This window comes from Sturnira hondurensis, unplaced genomic scaffold (genome assembly GCF_014824575.4).
Source record: "Sturnira hondurensis isolate 20B ecotype Veracruz unplaced genomic scaffold, ASM1482457v3 Scaffold0001538, whole genome shotgun sequence".
NCBI lineage: Eukaryota > Metazoa > Chordata > Mammalia > Chiroptera > Phyllostomidae > Sturnira > Sturnira hondurensis.
The window spans coordinates 538,482-563,349 of record NW_028074169.1 but is presented as its reverse complement, the minus strand read 5'-3'; the positions used below and the strand labels follow the sequence as shown (position 1 = coordinate 563,349).

Sequence of the window (24,868 nt, the reverse complement as noted above, 5' to 3'; positions counted from 1 at the left end):
AAGGGAAAAGGAGAAGGATTCACAGGAACAAGTATAAAGGACAGGTGGACAAAAACTAAGGGGGATGGAAATGGGAGGGAGGCAGGGAGCACTGGGGTGGGGGGGGGGACCGGGATGGGATTAAAAGACAGAAAACTGTACTTGAACAATAATTTTAAACTTTTTTAAAAAGACTTAAATATAAGTCTTGGTACCATAAAAGTCCTAGAGGAGAACATTTGCAGGAAAATCTCAGATATTCCATGCAGCAACATCTTCACTGGTATGTCCCCTAAAGCAAAGGACATAAAGAATAGAATAAACAAATGGAACTTAATCAAGTTAAAAAACTGCATAGCTAAAGAAAATACCATTCAGATGAAAATAGAACCTACTGCATGGGAAAACATATTTTCTAATAACGCTTCAAAGAAAGGTTTGATCTCCAAAATATGTAAATAACTCACATGACTCCACTCCAGGAAGACAAACAACCCTATCACAAAATAAGCAAAAGACATGAACCAACACTTCTCTGAGGAAGACATACAGAGGGCCCAGAGACATATGAAAGATGCTCAGTATCACTAGCCATAAAAGGCCAAAACTGTAAATTAAAACCCTAATAACATACCACCTCACACTGGTCAGAATGGCCATCTTGAACAAAGCAACAAACAACAAGTGTTGGAGAGGATGTGGAGAAAAGCAATCCCTACTGCATTGTTGGTGGGAATGCAGACTGGTGCAGCCACTGTGGAAAACAGCATAAAATTTCCTCAAAAAAACTAAAAATGGAACTGCCTTTGACCTGGCAATTCCACTGCTGAGGTTATATCCTAAGAACTCTGAAACACCAAGCCAAAAACCTCAATGTTCATAGCAGCACAATTTACGATAGCCAAGTGCTGGAGGTCACCTAATTGCCCATCAGTAAATAAATGGATCAAAAAATTGTGGTACATTTACACAACAGAATTTTACACAATAGAAAGAAAGAAGGAGCTTCTACTCTTTGCAATAGCGTGCATGGAACTGGAGAACATTTTGCTAAGTGAATTAAGCCAGGTGGTGAAACACAAATACCATATGATCTAACCTTTAACAAGAACCTAATCAACAAAATGAACAAGCAACAAAAACACAACAAATGACATTGAAGTTGAGAGAAGGTTGACAGTGATCAGAGGGTAGACGAGAGAGGGGTGAGGGGTCTGAAGGAGTAATTATAAAGGACTGTTATCATGGATGACAACAAGGGGGGTAAAGATAGGAAGGGCTGGGGTGTTGGGGAGGCACGGGGGAAAAGGCAGAAAACTCCTTGAAGAACAATAAAAAATATTTTCAAATATTGACATTTCTAAACAAACAAACAAACAGTTTGTAAGCTAAGGGCATTTTCCCGCCAAAAACACAAAATATGGCCTAAAAATGAGGTAATGAGGTTAACCAAAGGGCCAGTGTAGAGTGTTGGATGCAGGGCTATGTTTATACTGGATTGAGGATGAATCCTAGTTTGCTGGTGAGCACATGCCCAAACATTGCACAGTGTGCCACTATAACACAGACTTCTATGTCCAAGTGTCAGATAAGCAAATATTCTCAACACACACTTGAGAAATAGAAACTCATGATTTCATTTCCCAAAAGAGGAAGCAAACTTCCAGGGAACTGAAAGACCTCAATGAGTCCACAATACCTGGGTTTCTGAGAGGACTAGTGCTGCTCTCACTTAAGGGTGGCTGTGGCTGATCAGAAGTGATTAGCCTGAGAAATCCAGTGTGGGATACAAGGAAAATGCCTCTTCTTCTCAAAGGTGGCAGAATTGTAGGAATTGACCTTGGAGATTTCAAGGTCAATTGAAATCCTTGGCTTCAATTCACTGATGATGACACTTATTCTCTAAAGTTTCACGTTTTTGTTTTTTTTTTAAGACAATGTGGTTTAGGGGATAGCTATTTTCCCTCAGGTTTTGGTGTTTGGATTCCAGAACAAGAACTGAAGAAACATGTGGAGAAGTTTTTTATTTATTTATTGTTTTGTATTTATAGAGGTGATGTGATTTAATAAATCAATAAAAGTTTCAAGTGTGCAATTTTCTTGGACAAAAATAAATAAATAAGAATGGAATTCTAAAAAATTTTTTCAAGGTACACAAAGCAAGAAAACAATGAAGCAAAACATGAAATAGGAAACCAAAGTAAATGTTAGAAAAACTCCAATATGCCAACATTTATGTTAAATACAAATCATCTAATTACTACGCCTGTAAAAATATTGAGAGTGGCAAAGTGAATTAAAAATAAATTGAAAACATTACACAACTGCTATATGCTCTTTAGGAAAATCTCTCTTCAAATATATGACCAGTCCTAGCTGGTGTAGCTCAGTGGATTGAGCATGGGCCTGAATATCAAATGGTCACTGGTTCATTTCCTAGTCAGGGCACACAACTGGGTTGTGGATGCCAGGCCCCCAGTAGGAAGCACATAAGAAGCAACCACACATTGATGTTTCTCTTCCTCTCTTTTTCTCTCCCTTCTCCTCGCTCTAAAAATAAATAAATAAATTTTTTCTTTTCTTTTTAAAATTACTTTATTGTTGTTCAATTACAGTTGTCTGCATTTTCTCCCTACAACTGCCCCCCCCCGACCCCAGCCAATCACACCTCCCTCCTTTGCTTCCACCTTTTCCTTTGGTTTGTTCATGTGTCCTTTATAGTAGTTCCTGAAAATTCTTCCCCCCATTATGCCTCCCCCCTCCCCTCTGGCTATTGATATAAATAAAATATTTTTTTAAAAAATATACGTTCATATGTACACACATGCCCAGATAAGGTGAAAGTAAAAGGATGGAAAATAATATAATATGCAAACAGTAATAAAAAACTAAAGTGGAGTAACTATATTAATAGCAGATAAAGTTGGCATTGAAGCAAAAAAAATTACCAGAGACAGAGACATTGTTTACTTTTTTAAAGAATTTATTTATTCTGAGATAGGAGAAGATGGTGGCAGAGTAGTACAAAGGATTCTGTTTCCCTCCACACATGGGAGAAAAATCTGGTGGATCTGCAAAGGAACACAGCAAATACCCAACAGTGATCCAGCATATAGGAAAATAGGGCTCCAGAAATTGTAGTGGACACTGAATGACCAGATGGTGAGAAGATGGCTTCAGGTCAATAAGGCTTGAGGGAACAGTGCAGAGGCCACAGGCCGAGGCTGCCACCTCTCCTGGACTGCACCAGGGCCCGGGCAGGGTCTGCCTCCAACTCTTTGGGAGCTGAGGGCTGGTAGCAAGGTCCTTGGGGAGAGTCAGGTCACCAGCTCCCTCCCTACCCAGCTGGATGCAGTTTGAAAAATGCCAGGAGAGATCACTTGCTTAAAGTGTCAGAGAGAGGAATGGGCACGAGGAAGCAAACAAGAGAGTCTTGATCAGAATAGCCATCATAAACAAAACAACAAAAAACAAGTGTTGGAGAGGTTGTATGGAAAAGGGGACCCTAATCCATTGTTGGTGGGGATTGCAGACTGGTACAACCACTGTGGAAGACAGTATGGGATTTTCTAAGAAAACTAAAAATGGACCTGCCTTTTGACCCAGCAATTCTACTGTTAGGATTATGTCCTAAGAACCCTAAAACACCAATCCAAAAGAACCTATGCACCCTGATGTTCATAGCAGCACAATTTACAATAGCCAAGAGTTGGAAGCAACCTAGGTGCCCATCAGTAAATGAATGGATACAAAAACTGTGGTACATTTACACAGTGGAACTCTACGTAGCAGAAAGAAAGAAGGCACTCCTACCCTTTGCAACAGCATGGATGGAAATAGAAAACATTATGCTGAGTGAAATAAGCCAGGCATTGAAAGATAAATACCATACAAACTCACCTTTAACAGGAAGCTAAACAACAAAACGAACTAGCAAGCAAAATATAACCGAAGACACTGAAGTACAAAACAGGGGGACAGTGACCAGAGGTTATAGGGGAGGGAATTTCAGGGGAGAAAGGGGAAGAATTTACAGGAACTAGCATAAAGGACACATGGACAGCAACTAAGGGGGGGGTGGAAATGGGAGGGAGGTGGGTAGCACTGGAAGGGTGGGCTGGGATGGGAGTAAAAGACAGAAAACAGTACTTGAACAACAATCAAATTTAAAAAAAAAAGAATTTATTCTTCAGAGAGAGGGGAAAGGAAAGAGAAAAAGAAGGAGAGAAACATCAATGTGTGGTTGCCCCTCCCACGCCCCCAACAGAGGACCTGGCCTGCAACCCAGGCATGTGCTATGGCTGGGAATCTAACTAGTGACACTTTTGTTCACAGGCCTGTGCTCAATGCACTGAGCTACACCAGCCGGGGGAGGGGGGACAGTTTTTAATAATAAAATAGTCAGCTTACCAAGAAGATATAATGATTATGAGTGTGGATGTACCAAAAAACAAAGCTAAAAAATATGTGAAGCAACAAATGATATAACTGAAAAAAGAACTAGAAATATCCACAATTATAGTTGGAGACTTCAAAACCTCTTTCTCAGGAGTTGATAGAACACTTAAATAAAATTTCAGCAAATGTATAGAACGCAACACTATTAATTAATATTTTGACATATTCACATTAACATTTATAGAACACACCACATAAAAGTAGCAGAATACACATTCTTTTTAAGTGTTCACAGAATATATGTCAATTGACTATATTAGGCCATAAAACAAACCTCAACAAGTTTAAAATAAATTAAATGACAAAATGTATGTTCTCTCACCATTGGAGAACCAAACTAGAAGTTAGTACAGAAAGACAGCAATAAAATCTCAACACATGTGAAAATTAAGCAGCACATTTCTTAGCAGCACAATCCATGAATTAATGAGGAGGTCTCAGGAGAATTTAAAAAATACCCAGGACTCATTGAAAATGTATATACAACTTATCAAAATTTATGAGACTCAGCTCTAATTCTGAGAGGAATATTTCTAGCACTAATTGCAAATTTTAGAAAAAAAGAGGCTCAAATCAATCTAACTTTTTATCTTAAGAACACAGAAAAAGAAAAAAAAAGGTGTCTCGAGACAAAAATATATATATATATGGCGCAAATGAAAGAACAGACCAAAGCTCCAGAAAAAATACAACTTAGTAATGAAAATGTAGCCAACCTATCAAATGCAGAATTGAAAACATTGATAATCAGGATGCTCACAGAAATGGCTGAGTATGCTCACAAAGTAGAGGAAAAAGTGAAGGCTATGCAAAGTGGAATAAAGGAAAATGTAGAGCGAATGAACAGCGACAGGAAGGAAACCAGAACTCAAATCAACAGTTTGGACCAGAAGGAAGAAATAAACATTAAACTGGAACAGAATGAAGAAACAAGTGTTCAAAAAATGAGGACAGGCTCTCTTAGCATCCTCTGAGACAACTTTAAATGTTGTGACATCTAAATCATAGGGATGCCAGAAGGAGAAGAGGAAGAGCAAGAAGAGCAAGAATATTTATATGAAGTGTACAGAGACTAACTTCCATAGAAAAAATCAAGAACATCTTCAATGAACTTGTTATCCTCCACCCTGCCCTTCCTTCAGAACTTTAGCTAGATGGTTGATAAAGGGCTCTATCAAAATTTCAAGGACAGGAAACAAGGAGCACAACCTGCTCTCAGTGGCCTGAAAGAACATAGCCAGGAGCCACCAGTTCACCTGGAGGGTCATCTCAAGCATGGGGAAAAAAACTGACACCTCAGAGAAGTTGCAGCTCATTAAGAACTATCAAGAGAAAGTGGGTTTGGAGCTTCAGTCTATGTGCACCACGGTCCAGGAAATGTTGGATATGTATTTAATAGCCAATGCAACTAATCCAAAGAGTAAGATCTTCTGTCTGAAAATGAAGGGAGATTGCTTCTGGTAGCTTAGTGAAGTTGCATACGGTGATGATCGAAATCAAACCATAGATGATTCCCAAGGAGCTTACCAAGAGGCTTTTGATATAAGCAAGAAGGAGATGTAGCCCACTCACCTAATTGTTCTAGCGCTAGCTCTGAACTTCTCTGTGTTCTACTGTGAGACCCTGAGCAACCCAGAGCTTGCCTGCACACTGGCTAAAACAGCTTTTGATGAGGCCATTGCAGAACTTAATACACTAAATGATTCATACAAAGACAGCAGCCCTTACCATGCAGCTGCTTAGAGACAACCTCACATTATGGACATCAGGAGAAGAATGTGATGCAGCAGAAGGGGCAGAAAACTAACTACATACAGGGTGTTGTCCTTCTGCTCTCCAGAAACCTTTGTACACATCTCCATTCTTTTTTATTCCATTTATTTCCTAGAGCGAAGAAACCCATTCATGTGTATGGAATGAACTGTTCAGTCTTTTCATACTGCAGCTTTGGGAAAACTGCATTCCTTGATTTGTGTTTGTCTTGAACTTCCTGCTGTGCAGTTACTGATGCAGAAAAGTGTTAATAGCCTAATTTCACATAAAAAATAAGTAACTTCCAAACATTTATGTAGAGGACTAAAAATGTATATGGTATTTAAATAATCTGAACTGGTTCCACAAGTGACTGTGTTTTGTATTTCTGTGAGATTTGAAAATGTAGTTAATTACAATGTAAAGGGTGTTTTACATAACTTCTTAATTTCTACATTCCCTCCCTTGATCTTCTTTCAGGGCTTCCTTATAGGAAGCAACTTCTCCATGCTCATGTATTCCTTTTGGGTAGGATTCCAGAAGTTTTAGATTGAATGAATAAGCATTTGGCATTTCTGGGCTGGGGGTTCACACATTTAACTGCCTCCTGTGTTGTATATGGTGGAGGGCTTGTGTGTCTGTGGCAACAGGGGGTTTCCTTCTTTACTCTTCATTTGCCGCTGTTTCAGATGACCAATTTGCCTTCCTAATAAAAAATTCACTTATGCTTCCAAAAAATTTTTAAATATATTTTATTTATTATACCATTACAGTTGTTCTATTCCCATCCTTCATTCCCCTCCACCAGCAAACTCCCTCGCCCACCACCCCCCCCCTTAGTTTATCACCACGTGTCTCAAGTTCTTTAGATTCTATATTTCCCCCACTATTCTTGCCCTCCCCCTATCTATTTTCTACCTACTGTCTATGCTATTTTCTGTACCTTCTCCCCCCTTCTCCTCCTCCCACTCCCCTGTTGCTAACCCTCCATGTGTTCTTTATTTCTATGGTTCCACTCCTGATCTGGCTGTCCTCTTGGCTTGCTTTTGTTTTAGGTGTGATTGTTAATAACTGTGAGTTTGCTGTCCTTTCACTGTTAATATTTTTCATCTTCTTTTTCTTGTACAAGTCCCTTTAGCATTTCATATAATAAGGGCTTGGTGATGATGAACTCCTTGAATTTGACCTTATCTGAGAAACACTTTACCTGCCCTTCCATTCTAAAGAAAAGCTTAGCTGGATACAATAATCTTGGTTGTAGGTCTTTGGATTTCATGACTTGGAATACTTCTTTCCAGCCCCTTCTTGCCTGGAAGGTCTCTTTTGAGAAATCCGCTGACAGTCTGATGGGCACTCCTTTGTTGGTGACTGTCCCCTTATCTCTTGCTGCTTCTAGGATTCTCTCCTTCATTTGAATCATGGCTAATGTAATTATGATGTGCCTTGGTGTGTTCCTTCTTGGATCCAGCTTCTTTGGCACTCTCTGAGCTTCCTGGATTTCCTGGAAGTCTATTTCCTTTGCCAGACTGGGGAAGCTCTCCTTTATTATTTGTTCAAATAAGTTTTCCACTCGTGGCTGTTTCTTTCCCCCTTCTGTACCCCTATAATTCGGATGTTGGAACATTTAAAGATGTCCTGGAGTTTCCTAAGCCTCTCCTCATTTTTTGAACTCTTGTAACTTCACCTTTTTCTGTTTGGTCATTTCTTCCTTCCTTCGGGTCCACCCCCTTGATTTGAGTCCCAGTTTCCTTTCCATCACTATTGGTTTTCTGTGCATTTCCCTTCAATTTAATTACTTTAGCCTTCATATGTTCCTCTAATTTGTGGCTAAAATCAACCAGTTCTGTGAGCATCCTGATCACCAGTGTTTTGAATTGTGCATCTGAGAGGTTCATTATTTCTTTTTTGCTTAGAGTTATTGGCTCTGGGGCTTTGAGTTCTTCTTGAGCCATATTGACTGTTTGTGCCTGTTACATATGAGGAGCATAAAAATTTTTTCAATTAAAGTTGACATTCAATATCATATTAGTTTCAAGTGTAAAGCATAGTGGCTAGACATTTATATGACTTATTAAGTGACATGCCAATAAGTCTAGTACCTTCCTGGTACCATACAGAATTATTACAATATTATTGACTATATTCTCTGTGCTGTAATTTACATCCCAGTGACTATTTTGTAACTGTCAATTTGTACTTATTAATCACTTTACCATTTTCTACCCAACTGCCAGACCCTCCTCCCAATGGGAACCCTCAGCTTGTTCTCTGTATCTATGTCTTTTTTTTTGTTTTGTTTATTTATCTTGTTCCTTAGATTTCACATATAAGTGAAATCGCATGGTATTTGTTTTTTCCACTTAGCATAATACTCACTATGTCCACCCATATTTCCACAAATGGTAAAATTTCATTCTCTTTATGGCAGAGTAAAATTCCATTGTATGTGTGTATGTATGTGTGTATATATACATACATATAAATATATATAATATCTTTATCCAATTGTCTATTGATGGACACTTAGGTTGCCTCCATTATCTTGACTATTGTAAGTAATGTTAAAATGAACACAAGGATGCACATCTTTTTGAATTAGTGTTTTGGATTTCTCGGATAGATACTCAGATGTGGGATTGCTGAATCACATGGTAGTTCTATTTTTAATTTTTTGAGGAATCTGTCATCCATAGTAACTATATCCATGTGCAATCCAATGAACATGGCACCAGGGTTCCCTTTTTTCCACATCCTCAACAATACTTGTTGTTTCTTGATATGTTGATAGCCATTCTGACTAGTGTGAGGCGGTATCTCATTGTGGTTTTAATTTGCATTTCTCTGATAATTAGTGACATTGAGCATCTTTTCATGTCTGTGGGCCATCTGTATGTTCTATTCCAAGAAATGTCTATTCAGGTTCTTTCCATTTTTTAATTGGATTGTTTGTCTTTTTTGGTGTTACATTGTATGAGTTCTTTAGAAATATTGGATATTAATCCCTCATTGTATGTATCATTGGTGAATTTCTTCTCCCAATTTGTACATTCTCTTTTCCTTTGCTGTGTAAAATCTTTCTAGTTTGCTGTGGTCCCATCTGTTTATTTATTTCTTTCTGTTTATTTCTTTTGGATATATTTGAAGAAACATATCAAAAAATATTAAGAGCAAATGTCAGAGAGTTTACTGCCTATAATAAACTGCCTAGAACAAACTCCTAGAAGAAGAAGAGTTTTCTTCTAGGAGTTTCATGGTTTGGGTCTCACATTTTACTCTTTAAGTCACTTTGAGTTTATTCTTATGTATGATGCAAGTGGTCTAGTTTAATTTTTCTGTGTGTATCTGCCTGGTTTTCCAAATAACATTTATTGAAGACTCCATCTCTATCCCATTGTATATTGATGCATCCTTAGTCATAGATTAATTGACCATATAAGGGTGGGTATATTTCTGGGCTCTCTATTTGGTTCTATTGATTTATGTGTCTGCTTTTATGCAAGTACCATACCATTTTATTACAATAATCTTATAGTGTAGTTTAATATTAGGTACTGTTATACCTCCAACTTTGTTCTTGTTTCTCAGATTGCTTTGTCTATTTGGGGTCTTTTGTGATTCCATAAAAATTATAGGAGTATTTGCTCTAGTTCTGTGAAAAATGCATGCATATTTTGATAGGAATTGCACTGAATCTATAGATTGCTTTGGGTAGTTTAAAATTTTTTAACCATGTTAATTCTTCCTACCCATTACCATGGCATATGATTCCATTTACTTGCATGTTCTTCAATTTTTTTCTTCAATGTCTTATTTTCTAAGTACAGGTCTTTTACCTCCTTGGTTAACTTTATTCCTAGGTATTTTAATTTTCAGTGCAATTGTAAAATGGGATTATTTTCTTAATTTCTCTTTCTGATAATTCATTATTGGTGTATAAAATGCAAGCAATTTCTTAATATTAATTTGTATGCTGCTACTTTCCTGAATACATTTATCAGTAATAGTGTTTTTTGGTGGACTCCTCAGGGTTCTCTATATATGATATCATGTTTTCTGCAAATAGTTTTATTTCTTCCCTTCCAATTTGGATGCCTTTTATTTCTTTTTCTTGTCTGACTGTGGCTAGAACTTGCAATACTGTGTTTAAAAGAAGTGAAGAAAGTGAACATCCTTATCTTGTTTTTGAATTTAAGGAAAATGCTTTTAGCTACCATTGAGTATGATGATAGATATGGATTTGTTGTGTACAGCCCTTACTATGTTGGCATATGTTTCCTTTATTCCAAATTTGCTGAAATATTTTAGAAATTATAAATATCCTGAATTTTGTTAAGTGATTTTTCTGCATCTATTGATATGACCATTTGATTTTACCCTTTATTACATTTGTGTGATGTATCACATTAAATGATTTGCAGATGTTGAACTAGCCTTGCATCCCAAGAATATATCCCTCTAGAATTTGATCATAATATATGATCTTTTTAATGTACTGCTAAATTTGGTTTGCTATTTTGTTGAGGATTTTTGCATCTATGTTCATCAGGATTATTGGCCTATAATTTTCTTTTTTATATAATGTGTTTGTCTGGTTTTTAAATGACAGACATAGTTGATCACAAAAGACTTCTCCCCTCCTCAATTTTTTTTGTAATACTTTGAGAGGAATATGTGTTAATTTTTCTCAAATGTTTTATAAAATTCACCTAGGAAGCCATCTGGTATAGGACTTTTTGTATGTTGGGAATTTTTAAATTCGTGATTCAGTTTTGTTGTAGTTACCAATCTGGCCACATTTTCTGTTTCTTCTTGACTCAGTCTTAGAAGACTGTACATTTTTAGAAACTTACCCATTTCTTTCAGGTCGTCCAATTTGTTGGCATATACTTGTTCAAGTATTTTTCTTACAATAATTTGTATTTCTGTTGTATTAGTTGTCACTTCTCTTTCATTTATGATTCTATTTATTTGGGTCCTATTTCTTTTTTTCTTGGTGAATCTGACTAAAAGTTTATCAATTTTGTCTATCTTTTCAATAAACTAGCTCTTAGTTTCTTTTGTATTTTTTAGACTCTATTTTGTTTAGACTGCTCCAATCTTTATTATTTCCTCCCTTGTACTCATTTTAGGCTTTGTTCTTTCTTTTCTAGTTCCTTTAGGTATAAGGTTAGATTGCTTAGGTTATAAGGTTATAAGGTTGAAATTTCTCTTGTTTCTTGGAATAGGCCTATATTGCTATGAATTTCCCTCTTATAACTGCTTGGAGTCATTGTGGTTTCATTTTCCTTTGTCTCAAAATATATTTTGATTTCTTCCTTGATCATCTTGTTAACCCATTAATTGTTTAGCCTCATGGGTTTCTGGGTTTTTTAGTTTTCTTTTTGTAACTGATTTCTAGTTTCATACCACTGTGATAAAAGAAGATGCTTGGTATGATTTCAACCTTCTTAAATTTATTGAGATTTGTCTGTTACCTAACATGTGATCTACCCTGTAAAATGTCCCATGTATGTTTGAAAAGATTTATGTTTTGCTGTTTTGAGGTAAAATGTTCTAAAACTATCATTTAAATTAATCTACTCTAGGTGTTCAGAAAGAACTCATGTACCTTGCTCTCAAATGGGGCCCAAATCTTTATTTTGTTTGTGCATTCTTCATTGCAGTTTTGTACAGTGCTGAGTTTACATTTTGAAGCTCAATTAACACATACTCAATTATCCCCCTACATCAAAAAAGGAAGCAGACCTCATCTCCAGGTTCTGGCACCCATGCTAACTTCTGTACCAAATAGAAAACACTTTTTATCACCCTGAAGTTCCCACTCATAGATACATTTTCACATATAGAATTTTACTTCAAAGTTAAATTAGCTTAAACACCTAGTATCTGCATGGAACATTCTTATTCTAAGTTACTAGCTCCTTCAGTGATACTTCTGGGTTTAGGTGCTCCATTTCCTGAACAAAACATTAGGCCCTCTGATCTATACTTAGTGGAAATGCTTCTGCTCTTTTCTTATATAACCATGACAAAAGGACATTTTGGGATCATCTAGCCCAATCATCTCACTCTAAATATGGAAAGTTAATCATTAATTTGACAAATATGTTTATTTATTTACTTTTTTAGATTTTATTTATTTATTTTTAGAGAGAGAGGAAAGGAGAAAAAGAGGGAGAGAAACATCAATGCCTGGTTGCCTCCAAGTCATGTGCCTTGACTGGGAATTGAACTGGTGACCATTTGGTCCACAGGCCAGCACTCAATCCACTGAGCCATGCTAGCCAGGGCAAACATGTTTAGATTCCTTATTTTGTGCCAGGCATGAAACTCTACAAGGGGCAAGCACTAGAGAAGACATAATAAAACAAAACATGAACTTTGCCCTGGAGAAGCTCATAAGTTGTATTACCACCATGAGATGGTGGTAATAAAACTATTCCAGAGTTATAAAAAATGCAAAACCCTCTGGGAACTTGCTGGAAGGTCTAAGAGATGGTACCCTGTCTACAGTAACTAAGAGACAGAGGCAGAAATGAAATTTCAACCCTGATTTCTCAACTCTTAACACAAAGATCTTTTTCCCACGTGGTAGATTTCAAAAATGGCCACAAACTATTGTCTCTCTTCATCTTTGCTCTTTGGCTGTGCCCTCACACACCACCTATGGCTGACTTGCTTTAACAATGAAACATTTGTAAAAGTTAACACAAGCAGAGACTTGAAAAGCACTGGCACATTGGGGTTTGCTCTCTCACTGCTCTTAAAATGTTGCAAGTCTGAGAACAAATTTGAGCTAGCTTGGTGAAGACAGAGAGACTATGTGAAGATCTGAAATGGTCCTACCAAACAGACTGCCAGATATGTGAGTAAATCCCTCTGAGACTAGCACACCCCTTGCCTGCCCACCAATGCCTGCACAGGCAGCAGCTGACTGCAGAAACATGAAGGAGCCCAGCCAAGACCAGCAGAATTTCCTAGCTGAGGCCAATATAAATTTTCAACCCACAGAATTGTTACCTAAATGAATAATGCACCCAGACTGCCCTACTCACCCTGATGGAGTAAATAGCGAATTTCACTCCTGTAACACAAACATTTCCATACCACCATGATATACAACCAGGACTGAAGGAGAAAGACATGCCAAACACTGAAGTGACTGAAGATACAGACCACTGAAAACCAAGTGGATGCTTCTACAGAGATTTGTTTGCATTGACTCCCAGTTGTACTTGCTAATGCTGGTTTGGTTCCCCTGAAAGTCAGGAGTCATACTTCAAATATTGTCACAGAGGTTTTATGTGAAGTAAAGTGTCCAATTATACTGTTATCTCAAAAATAATTCACCACCAATGATTTCCTCATGGCTTTCTGTTGTCATTTACCTTGTCAACTAAGTACCCAGCATCTACAGAAGTTTATCAGGAAGTTTTAAATTCAATAAAATGGAACTGAGTTTTAACTATTAAGTGGAAAAAATAACTTAAATACTAGGGAAAAGCATGCAGCCTGCTGTTAACAGGGAAAGTGGTAAAGGGAAGTTTATGAAGACCACTATTATTTCATTCTAGGTCTTTGTGACTAATGAAGGAAGTAAGAAATAATGGCCAGCAGCAAACAAGCCCAACACACAATCCTCAGAGCCCACCAGATTGACCATGCAAGTAGCCAAAGAGGGAAAACTAAGATATAAGAGCCAACACACACATCATTTACTGTGTGCTAGGCCTTGACTTGACACCTCTAACCTGTACAACCACCCTGGGGAAAACTGTGCCATTAGTCCCCATTTTCAAAATGAGAGAACCAGAGCCCAGACAGGTCAAGGAATGTATCCGCAGCCTCACGCCTCATCCATATGGGACTTGCTCTGGTCCCAGAGGTCCAGCTCCTGAGCCTAAGCTATTCTCCCCTGCACCATTCTGCTTTGCTTCACAAAGAGAACAGTTTTATCTAAATCATGTCTCTTCAATATCAACTGAACAGGAAAAAGAGGGCAATCCTTTTAAAATGTCTAAAAGCAGCAATTTCTTAACCAGTGCCTTTTGACTCTAATCCTTGTGGCTGTAAATATCCTGGAGAAAGCAACCTGCTTTGACAAAAAGAGTTAAACAGAGCCTATGTATGACCAAATCTGCAGCTTTTTCTTTACATTATTTTCTCCCCTTGCCCCCTTTTTATTTGGAAGCACCTTATCTCCTCTACCACGGTTTTCTCTTATTTTCCTAAAGGCCCCATGGGCTCCTTACCACATACCTCTTTGTCATCTAAGTAAACCTCCTGCTGTGTTTCTGAGGTCCATCTACCCCTATCACTCAGCCTTCTTGGGTACCACCTGATGCCCACACACTTCTAACCTCTGAAAACAGAGCCACAAACAAAGATGTGTCAGATGGCTCTGGCAGGGGGAGGGAGCTGGCACATTAAGACCTCTCCAATCCCTGTGCCAAACTGCATTTGTTCAAATCCCTGCTGGAAAGAAAGGGATAAACTGTGGTTTGAACTCATAAGAAGAAGGTGAGGGCACAACTCCTGAGAAACAGCATATAGCAGAAGAAACACATTGTCAAGAGATTTATCTTGGTCCTATGCCAGTCCACTAGGTGACCTCATGGTTACCCACTGAGCCTTATTCTTTTCATTTGTAAAATGTTTGGCACAGAGCATTGGGATTGTGGAACATACCCATTCTGAGAGGCTCATGAAGTCTGTGACCCATCTTCCTTTCCAGAAAAATGCATGTACCCTCAAAATGTCTACAGACTCTAAAATGCTCTACCAACAACCTCAAAAAGTCCTCAAGATTAGGGATTGCTGGTTAATTCTAACAACACCTTAATGCCCAAGTCTGAGTTTCTCCACCAGAAAAAATACCTAGCTCTGTTAGTAACATGCTCATATGCCCCTTTCCTCTTGCTGGAATAGATTCATTCATTCAACACATTTACTAAGCTCCTTCTGAGAGCTGGCCACTGTTCTAGATCAAGGGCACAACATGTGCACATAGAAACAAAACACTGAGGACCTGCATTTTAGTGGGAGAAGTGCATCACAGTCTCTGTAATATAAGCCTTTCTTAGGTCATTCATTCCCAACACCTGCTCTCTGGAGGTAGCAATATAATATTACAGAAGCACAAGTGCCTTAAATTATTTCACAAAGAGAACCTATTAATTCTGCCCTGTGGAACCTTGTAAATATTAATGTTTTTGAAAACTTCTTCAAGAAAAGGAAGATCAAATTCTCCAAACCCTAACATTAACTGAGGTTACACATGTATAAACCCTTTCTTTCCTTCTATTCTCCCTTCTCCTCTTCCTTCTTTTCCTTCCCCTTTTTTCTCCCCCTTCCACCCTTCTATTCTTTTCTTCTTTCCTTCTTCCTTTCTTTTCCACTAGAACATTGATAGAGTTTTACCCCAGGAGAATCAGTGTGTGTGAACTTTTTTGAAAAAGGTAAGGCATGCATTTTTGTCACTGTACACAGGAGGATTTGTTGGGCACCAAGGGAAGAAATAAATGGTCAGAAAAGCCTGGGAGAGAGGCACATTATGGAAGGCAATGAATGTGAACTTGGGCAGCTGCAACTGGAGTGAAACACAATGCACAACTTCTGTAGCCCTGCCAGCTACGCACAACTTCCTGTTGTAGCTGATCAGGCCTTCAAATACAGAGAAAAACTTCAATCCTGGTTCCACTCAGTGATCACCATCAGCATTCTCACACCCACCCCTAATGAACAAGACTCTGTGTAATGAAAGGAATCTCCTGCCAACAAGAACCTTGGATGACCCTAAAATATGGGACAAGGGTCATCTTGTAATCTCAGCTGTAAAAATTCACACTGCCAAAGGCTATTTCTTCCATTTATACAATAATCAATAGTTTGGTTTGCATTCATGGACAAAGTGCATCTGAGATTAAGATCCAAACCTAAAAGGTGCTGATAAATAGACAATGATGGACAATGGTTGCTATTCAGGAAGTAGCTTATTTTGCTATTTTTTCTTAGACTCCACTAGAAAACAAAGCCATATTTGTATTTGCAGAACATTCTTATAGCAACTGGAAGAAATTATCCCTTAACAAAGCTGTTGGAAAAATCAACTGCAAGAATAGCAACTGGCCTTTCCTATTACCATCAAAAGATCTTTGCTATTCAAAGAATTTTTACAAAGAAGCCCACAAGAGCCGCCCTATTTAAAAATAAGGCAGTTTATTACAACAAAGGCAGAAGCATCAGAGGGAGAAATAACAGCTTCATACAAGATAATAAAACTTTCAAAAATTCTTAAAATAGACAAAAGGAAATTGAGGCACTATTAAAAGGCAGTAATCTGATTAAAAATAATATGACATTGCTATAAGATGAACAGTAAGGTTAATTTCCTCAGAGTTTAAGTACAAATTTCATGAAATAATGCTTATAAGTCAAAGGCACTTAATTTTTTAAAAATATTTTATGTATTTAATTTTTTTAGAGAGGGGGAAGGGAGAGAGAGAAACATCAATGTGTGGTTGCTTCTCATGTGCCCCCAACTGAGGACCCGGCCCACAACCCAGGCATGTACCCCAACTGGGAGTCAAACTGGTGACTCTCTGGTTCGCAAGCCAGCTCTCAATCCACTGAGCCACACCATCCAGGGCAAAGGCACTTAATTTTAGATTCCTCATTGTGGAGAGACAATGTAAGATATGATTCCCTTTTCCCCTTCACTGAAATGAACTTGTACTTGTCAGTTATATTATACTGGTGATATGCGAAGTACAATTTAGTTGCTTGGCCATGCTCCATCACCTCCATTTCTCCTACTGGTGTATTCCAGGCCTGCTCCAATGAAGTGTCTCACAGAACTAGGTGGCTCCACCTGAATTCACTGTCAGAGAGCAGCCCTAGCATCTTTGGAGCAGAGGATAATCTAAAGGTGTGTTCTGGAAAGGAGAAGCCCATGTCCCATTGTGTGCCCATTACTCAGGAAGACACTCAAGAGCTTTCCTTCCCTCCCTCCACTGCCCACCATCACTGTATAATCAACTTTCATCTCCCCATCCACTACTGCCATGCAGTGCCACCACTATACTGTGGCTCAGACTTCTTCACCTGCCCTGTGGATTACTGCAGACACCTCCAATCAAGTGATTGTGCAAGTAAATTCCTGGCTTAAAACCTCTCATATGCCCTCCAACCCCCAAAGGTTCAAGTCTAAGTTTATAGTTTGGCCTGCAGGATCCCGCAGGCCTGGCTCCCTTCCACTTCTCTAGATTCATTCAGTTATTTTCAGTGTTTTATGCCCAGTAATGCCATGCTGCTGTGGCTCCTGCTTTTCTATGCCAAATCCCTGCTCTATCATGCCCTCCTCACAGGTGAAATACCATTCAAGGGTACTGGCTGAAAGGATGAACAGGAAGTAAAATCCAGCCAACACTTTGCTCACCATACCACATGCCTGAGAGGCTCTATCTACCCAGATAGGCTCTCTTTATTAATTTGCACGAAAGCTCTGCCTAGCTAAATGGTGGTTCTATCTCTGAGTACTTGTCACACTGTATGCTAATTGCCCATGTGTTCATCCCCCCTCCCAGTCCTTGTCAGACAAAACGGTCTTTGACACTCTATCCCTGGTGCCCAACACAATGCCTGGATATGTAGACTCATTGAATGGGAAGGTGACTATAGCCGACCTGAAAGAGCAGGGACACTGGCAGAACCTGGGAAACTGTCATCGTTAAGATGCTCTGGGGAGAGCCCTTGCTGGCGTAGCTCAGTGGATTGAGCGCAGGCCTGTGAACCACACGATCGCGGTTCAATTCCCAGTCAGGGCACATCCCTGGGTTGCAGGCCAGTTCTCTGCAGGGGACTCACAAGAGGCAACCATACATTGATGCTTCTCTCCTTCTCTCCTTCCCTTCCCCTCTAAAGATAAATAAATAAAATCTTAAAAAAAAAGATGCTCCGGAGAGCCTAAGAGCTAATCTAGCTCCTCCCAATCAGCACCACGTAACAGACTTACAACCTGATTAGAAAGCCTTAGAGGGACGGGAGGCTAGGGAAACACCCATCTCATCTATGAGAACAAAATTTCCAGAAGACAGAGGGTTACAGAGGGTATACAAATTATGTCCAGCCAGCTGGTCAGGACTCTGCATCTACATGGTCTGGATTCAGTTGGCTGGGAGGGCCCCTTATCTTCTGGAGCCACAGGTGATACACCCAAGTGGCTAGCGGCTGATATGAGGAGGACATTATGAGGGTGGCAAGAAGGGAGAATGTTTTTTAGCATTTAAATATATTCCAGATTCAGGGAATTGGGTCTCCAGGTGGGAGGAAGTGTCCTAAGAGGGCATTGTCCAAAACTCCAAACACAGCTTGGGAAGGCTTCTTGGAGAAGGGGATCAATGTGACCCAGGAAAGAACAGTGCAGAGGTAGGGAATGTCAGTTGAGTTTCACTAGGGGTGGGGGTGGGCGGCGGATAAGGAATAAGGAGGGAAGCAGAGGGAGCAGGGATTCTGGGTTTCCTGATTCTCAATCCACTGACAATGGTCACCAGAACTAATGCCACATTACTCTTGTATAGTCCTCTTGCTCTGTGTCCCACTTCTAGCCCACATCACCAAGAGGAAAATCTGGAAACCACACCATCAGCAGACTACCTTGGGGGCAGGTCAGACTGGCGAAGCTGTGAAAATAAGAAGCATCCATGGTGAGGGTGTGGCTGCAGAGTTACTGGAGGAAAAACCAGGTTACTGAAGTCAGGAAAGGAAAAAAGAAGGCAAGAAAGGAAAAGAAGGCAAAGCCAGCAAAGCCTGGGGCTTATGTTCTAGAAAATCTCTGAAAATGTAGAGGAACTTGGAACAAAGTGCTAAATAGAACTTTCAAAGATGAGTAATTTGTGATTCTCCAGGAAGGGTGAAAGGGCTTACCTCCCTAGGGGTTTGCATCAGGACATTTACAAGTGGAGAGACAACTGCATGTTCAAACAGCTCCCTCAGTACACCAGTTGTTTTCACAAACAGAAGCTACAGAAAGGAAAGCTTTTCAGCTCTTCAGAGTTGAGGGGCTACCCAGATACAAAGTTCATGTGGCATGAGAGAGGTATCTTTAAAGAAAGATGAAGAGCACCAAAGTATTTTTTCAGCATGAATTTACTTAATGACAGGCCTCACTGATAAACTGAATGTGCTAGGAGTTGCAGTTATATAATCATAATTACAGTGTGATCTCCAGCCTCACTGGTCAGACAGAATCAAAGGATTTGAGGGGAATCAAGTCATCAAATTGAGTATTATTTCAGACCACCCACAGCATCCTCCTAACCATGTTATACAGTTAGTCATTCACCATTTGGGGCAGAAGCACTTAACTGTCCTGAAAATGGCTAAGTAATATTCAGACATTAATTTAAAATTGACCTTTAAATGGATTGAGGGCTACTTGATAGACTGACTTCAAAGGTGCTAAATCTTACCAAATGTCACAAAAGCCCACAATGCAACTCAACCTCCACCTGGGCCAGTCTCCACTACTCTGCCAATACCATCAGTGAAATTTGTTGAAGAACCAGTATTTCAAAATTCCAAAGTACTAAAAAATCTCTATAAAGCAGCCAGTACCTCAGGGCATCATAAGATTTTTTTGTTTCAGAATGGATATATAACTTTAGTCTATTTCCCACTTTTAATATATTATGAACAAATTATTAGGGAGAATTATTTGTTCTATTATTCTTTACTAACAAAAAATGTAAGCATTTATCAAGAAGGCACTACTTATGAAACAATTAAGGAGAGCAATTGATTTGGAACCAAACAAATCTGGACAACTGCTACTTGGGTAATCTTGGACTTCTGTTTCTCATTTGTAAAATGGGAATAATAATGGTAGTTGTCTCACAGTTGATGTAAAATTAAAATAAGATCATGTCTATACAGAGTCTAGTCTAGACCTCAGAATATACCTGATAATTAATATAAAATGCTATGCCTTAAATCTAACATTTGTTATGATCATAAACAAATATTAGTAGATGAGCATAAATTTGCCTTGGTATTGCCAGATGTAGGTTTAAAATCTCTGGTTCATAATGACTAAATCCTAGCCTTATATATTTAAAACAGCATTGTGCTTGGGCATACATTGTAATGACTATTCGAAGAAATACTCACCTCTTTTTCAGAATCTGGTATGAGGAGGCTGGTATTTACAAAGACATAATTTGTCCCCATAAGCAACTTAAGCCAGTTTCCCAGCTATGGCTAACACCTGTGACCTAGTACTGCTCTGAGCTACCTGGTCTTGGAGCCCAGCAAGTCCTCTGAGGGCAGGATATTCTGGCAGTGTCCTGGGCAGGCCCAAGGAGCTGGAGGCAACTTCTTGACCAAACCAGTGCCAATTAAGGGAGGCAGGCACAGACCCCTCTGTGTAAGACAGCTCCTGGGTGGCTTCTGAGGTCCCAATGACCTTGTGAGAAAGATTTTTAAAAGGAACAGAGTGAACAAGTAGAGAAAAAGTGACATTTGCCAGCTTTCCTCCCATGCATGGTAGAATAGGGAAGACCCTGAGCTGAACTGGGTAGGAGAAGCCTGGAAGAAAGTCCCTGGAGGAAATAGGCTGCAGCCAGTGGTGACTTTCAGTCTTCTCCCCACTAAAAGCAGCAGGCAGGAATGTTGAAATGCAGTAGCAGAGATATCCTAGACCAGGGGTGTCAAACTCATTTTCACCAAGGCCACATCAGCCTCGAGGTTGCCTTCAAAGGGCTGAATGTAATTTCAACTCCTTAACAGTTAAGGAATAGTTACATTTATACAGTCCTAAAACTACTTTGGCCCTTTGAAGGCAACCATGAAGCTGATGTGACCCCCAGCTAAAATAAGTTTGACACCCCTGTCCTAGACCATGCAAGAGGGCAATCTACCCAGCAGCTGGAACAGACCAGCTGGACTCAGTTATTAAGATATGGAAACACTTTGTACCAGTTGTCATAGATCTCTGACCTGAGGCCCCTACTGCCTATCCACCATTCTAGCTGCCTCTCCTTCATTACCCCCTAGCCATCCCTAATAAGCAGGAAGCACATGGTTAACATCTGTCACTGCAAGGGGCCACCAGAACTTTCTCTTTGGTCTGGGCTGGTTGTGAAACATTTTAAAGATCCCTGACAGAGGGAAACTCCCAACCCCAAAAGTGGGTCTATTGATCTTCATCATCTCTAGGAAGTAGAGATGGAGTCCCTAGGGGAGTGGGTTCATTGTGGGCTCTCAACCTCGGATCAGGCCACCTGTGTTAGATACTGCCTCCATAAATTTGGCTGTCACCTGACTACCCTAGCCACACTTCTCCTCCAAAGCCCAAGGCCCAATTTCCTCCACTTGTCCACCCAATTCTATATTTCCATCAGTACCTGTCCCAACACAAACACTGACTTCCAACTGGGTTGCTATCTCTGACTGGAACAAAAGTGAAGCAGCAGAGATCTCACCACAATGCAGCATCAGCATGGAGACGGTGAAAACCACTCATAGCCAGCCAGCTTTTCCAACCCACTCACCCACCACCCTGTCTCCATTTGAGGACTTAGGGCCTTCTGTTTTTCACTGACCTCGAACTAGAACAACCTCCCACTTCAACCAAGAAAGCCCCCAAAGTCTGAGACTTGGACATTAAAAATTACTTTTAGTTCTTTGCACTCTTTTTATACTGAAAAATAACTCACCATTTACCACTAAGTTTTTAGAAATTAAACCCAAAACATGTAATTCTACATCCAGTTAGGTTAGAGTGGAGAATACATCAGAATGGAGCATTAAGATAATGCTTGACAACACTCCCTCCATTTGACACACATGCATATATGGGCATATTCACTCCTCTAGAGGAAATCTTTAAGAAAGATATATCCAGAACTGTTAGGAACTATTAACAGACCATTATGATGGCCAGTTTGTATAGCTGCCTTGAAGCTATGAGTTTAAGGTAGATCTTTAAAAAGTTCATAGCTCTGTTTTTTAATGTGCATTTACCTGCATTGTACACCTTGTTGAAGATAGAGATATTTTATAGTTGTGCTATGGTTAGGTGATAACTGAAACACAAAGGAAGATATAATCTCACCATATTATGTCCCATAGGAAACAAGAGGCTTAGGAAGAAGTAGGTAAAATGTCCATGGCATAGAAACTATTCACTCATCACTAGGCTGATTGGTTACCACAAATAATTTCCTTCCCTGTACAATACAAACAAGCAGGGTTGTCCCTGTTTCATACAAGAGAAGAAGAGCAGCAGGAGACCAGCTGTCTTATTATGTATAGTCCCAATGTCTGATTCTAATTGTAAGACAAGCCCAGATGGAAAATGTACAAAGTAACTGAGCTGGCAAGAAATCAGAAGGAAATACCTTTTGCTTCCCAGACCTCTTGCTTCCCAGTTAAAGTATGACACCTTCTGAAGCTCATAAACCAACAGGAAAAGAGAACAAAGGTTACTATATATAAATAAAATTTTGACTTTCTTATCTGTTAAGGTGGTTTTGTATAATTGTTGGGTTTAATTTTAAAGAAATGCTTGTACAACAGGAAATCAACTCCAGTACAAAAAATAAAGTCATGTGGAATTTTTGAAAACTGCCATACGGTAGAATGCCTATCCTAGTTATAATGAAAATAGAACTCCTGCTTCTTAACTTAAAAAGAAGATAAAGTACAAATCTCAGCTTTGTTAGCATAGCTGAATCTAATGTCAAAGTGGTATGTGAAGCATATCATGGATACAGCACCCTCACAAGAGAGGCTACAGAGAGAGGAGAGACAGGTGTGAAGGTCCCCAGCATCTGGGAGAGACTTACTTGGGAGTGCCAGTGGGTTTCCAGTACCTGCAGAAGAGGTACTGTCCATCAGCATTGACCAAATGAGGCAGGTCCTGGTATGGAACACTCTGTGGAGTTCGCCTGGGAGAACTTTCCTCTGGCATTCTGAAAGGATCTCTAAGTCCTTGGAAGAAAGAAGGACATATTTCAAATCAGCAACATGGCAAAAACAGAGGAAAGCCTTGGCAGTAACATTTTTAAGTAGTTAAAAAAAACTCCATTTCAAAGCTTAAACAAGTACATATATTTCACGCAATTTCTTCAACACTGCAAAGTCCTATTTCTTCTTAAGAAAATACTCACTTTATTTTGTAAGTGCCTCATTACAGCTTTTCCCCCTTCCCATCTGTGTTTATTTTAAATCATTTCAGGAAACTTTATCTTAAAGACTATTTTAGCTGTAATCAACTGGAAATTATAGTTAGCTCTGTGGGTATAAAGACCCAGCTGCAAGAAGACCCAGCCATCTTCACATTCACCAGGAAGTTTCAAGGGGGCACGATAATGAGGTGACGATGCTCCCGTTAATTCCTCCTGCCCAAAATTCCAAAGATGCCTAGTGGACGAACCTGTTTCCATCATGTCCTGGTTTGCATTCCACGACCACGATAGCCTGGAGAATCAGAGCCAGACAGATAAAGGCTGGTCCCTCATCTCCGTGGTCACAGAGAGGTATCACGCACTGGGAGCCACTGTTGCCTACCCAGAGCCCTGCCCCCAGATCCTGCCTTTTGGGCTCTAAGGGTGCTGAACCCGGTAGCTTGCTTCTAGCTCTCAATGACAAGCTCTACTTTGTGTCATCACTCTTCCTAAGCAAATCGCCGAGGGAGCTCGGAAAAGGGAGGGGCAGGGAGCCCAGCATCCACTGCCGGAGAAACTGGGAAAACGCTCAGCTCACATCGAGGCAGCGCGCACACCAAGGCAGCTCGCACACGCACCCACGAGGGTCCCCGAGGTAAAGTCACCCCCGTGCCTCCTGACAAACTTTGCTTCCTGCCAGTATGCGACAGTGCAGGGAATGGAGTCCAGCAGTTGTCACTGGAAATGCCACGGGGAAAACCTGGAGACTTCACTCTGGTCTCTGCGCGGGGTCTCCGGGGTCTGAGCAGTGGAGTTGAGGCCGACAAGTTGGTTTGGGGACTGGTGGGAGGGAGCGGGGAGTGCGCGCGCACGCGCGCACATACATATACACCAGCGCGCGCACAATCGTGCACACACGAGCGCGCACAAGGGAGTGTAGGAGCCCACGCCCCGTGGACCAGGGACCCCAAGCTGCTCCCACCTTTGGTGACGGCACTTGTAGGCTGGGGCGAGGACCGGGAGGCAGTTACGGGGGCCACGAGCGCCGCTTTGGAGTTCCGAAACGCCGCGGGTCCTAGTCTGCAGCGGGTCAGGGTCGGGCTGAGCTGGGTGCCGCCGGCTCCGTGGCTACAGGGCGCGGTGACTGAGCCGCCAGTTTACCCCTGGTCAGGCTTGTGGTGGGGGTGGCTGGCGGTGGGTGGGGACACCGGAGACTGGCAGGCGGAGCAGGGAGGCGGCGCCCAGGACCCACGTGTGCCTGGTCCTCGGGTAGGAGCGGGGACGCAGCCCCTGAACTCTGACACACGCTCCTCCTGCTTGCCTCGTGGGTTTCCATGCCCCAGGGTAGCCTCTAGGGGACTGCCACAGGTCCCTTAAAGAAGCTAGACACTCAGAAGCCTCAGCGTGTGGATATGCCACAACCATGGGCACACACACCATGCAGGCATGCAGACCCACACACATAGGAACACACTACCACACACAGGCTCTGTGCATACGGATAACATATGTGC

General features: G+C 40.4%; 1 protein-coding gene and 1 pseudogene across 4 annotated transcripts; one reads left to right on the top strand and one right to left on the bottom strand.

Moving 5' to 3' along the window:
- Window positions 1–1,410: 1,410 nt before the first annotated feature.
- On the top strand, window positions 1,411–6,288 carry LOC118975959 (14-3-3 protein theta-like; annotated as a pseudogene).
- Window positions 6,289–11,937: 5,649 nt separating this feature from the next.
- On the bottom strand, window positions 11,938–24,596 carry LOC118975871 (monoglyceride lipase-like). 4 transcript variants are annotated; one of them, XR_005064157.1, is made up of 3 exons: window positions 24,337–24,545; window positions 23,034–23,178; window positions 18,189–18,869 (listed from the first exon to the last, which is right to left on the bottom strand). XR_005064157.1 is itself a non-coding variant. In XM_037030061.1 (3 exons), exons 1-3 carry the CDS (start codon window positions 23,634–23,636, stop codon window positions 18,791–18,793), a joined length of 237 nt encoding a protein of 78 aa, XP_036885956.1. In that variant the 5' UTR covers window positions 23,637–24,060; the 3' UTR covers window positions 18,189–18,790. The 4 variants fall into 4 exon arrangements, 1 of the variants encoding a protein (XP_036885956.1); XR_005064156.1 differs by having other exon boundaries at window positions 24,386–24,544; XM_037030061.1 differs by lacking the exon at window positions 24,337–24,545 and adding an exon at window positions 23,624–24,060.
- Window positions 24,597–24,868: the final 272 nt, after the last annotated feature.

Excerpts from the sequence above, each read along its gene's own strand:
- LOC118975871 (XM_037030061.1), bottom strand. Across the intron at positions 18,870-23,033 it reads AAACCCACTGGCACTCCCAA|CTTCGCCAGTCTGACCTGCC; the intron begins GTAAGTCTCTCC and ends TTATTTTCACAG.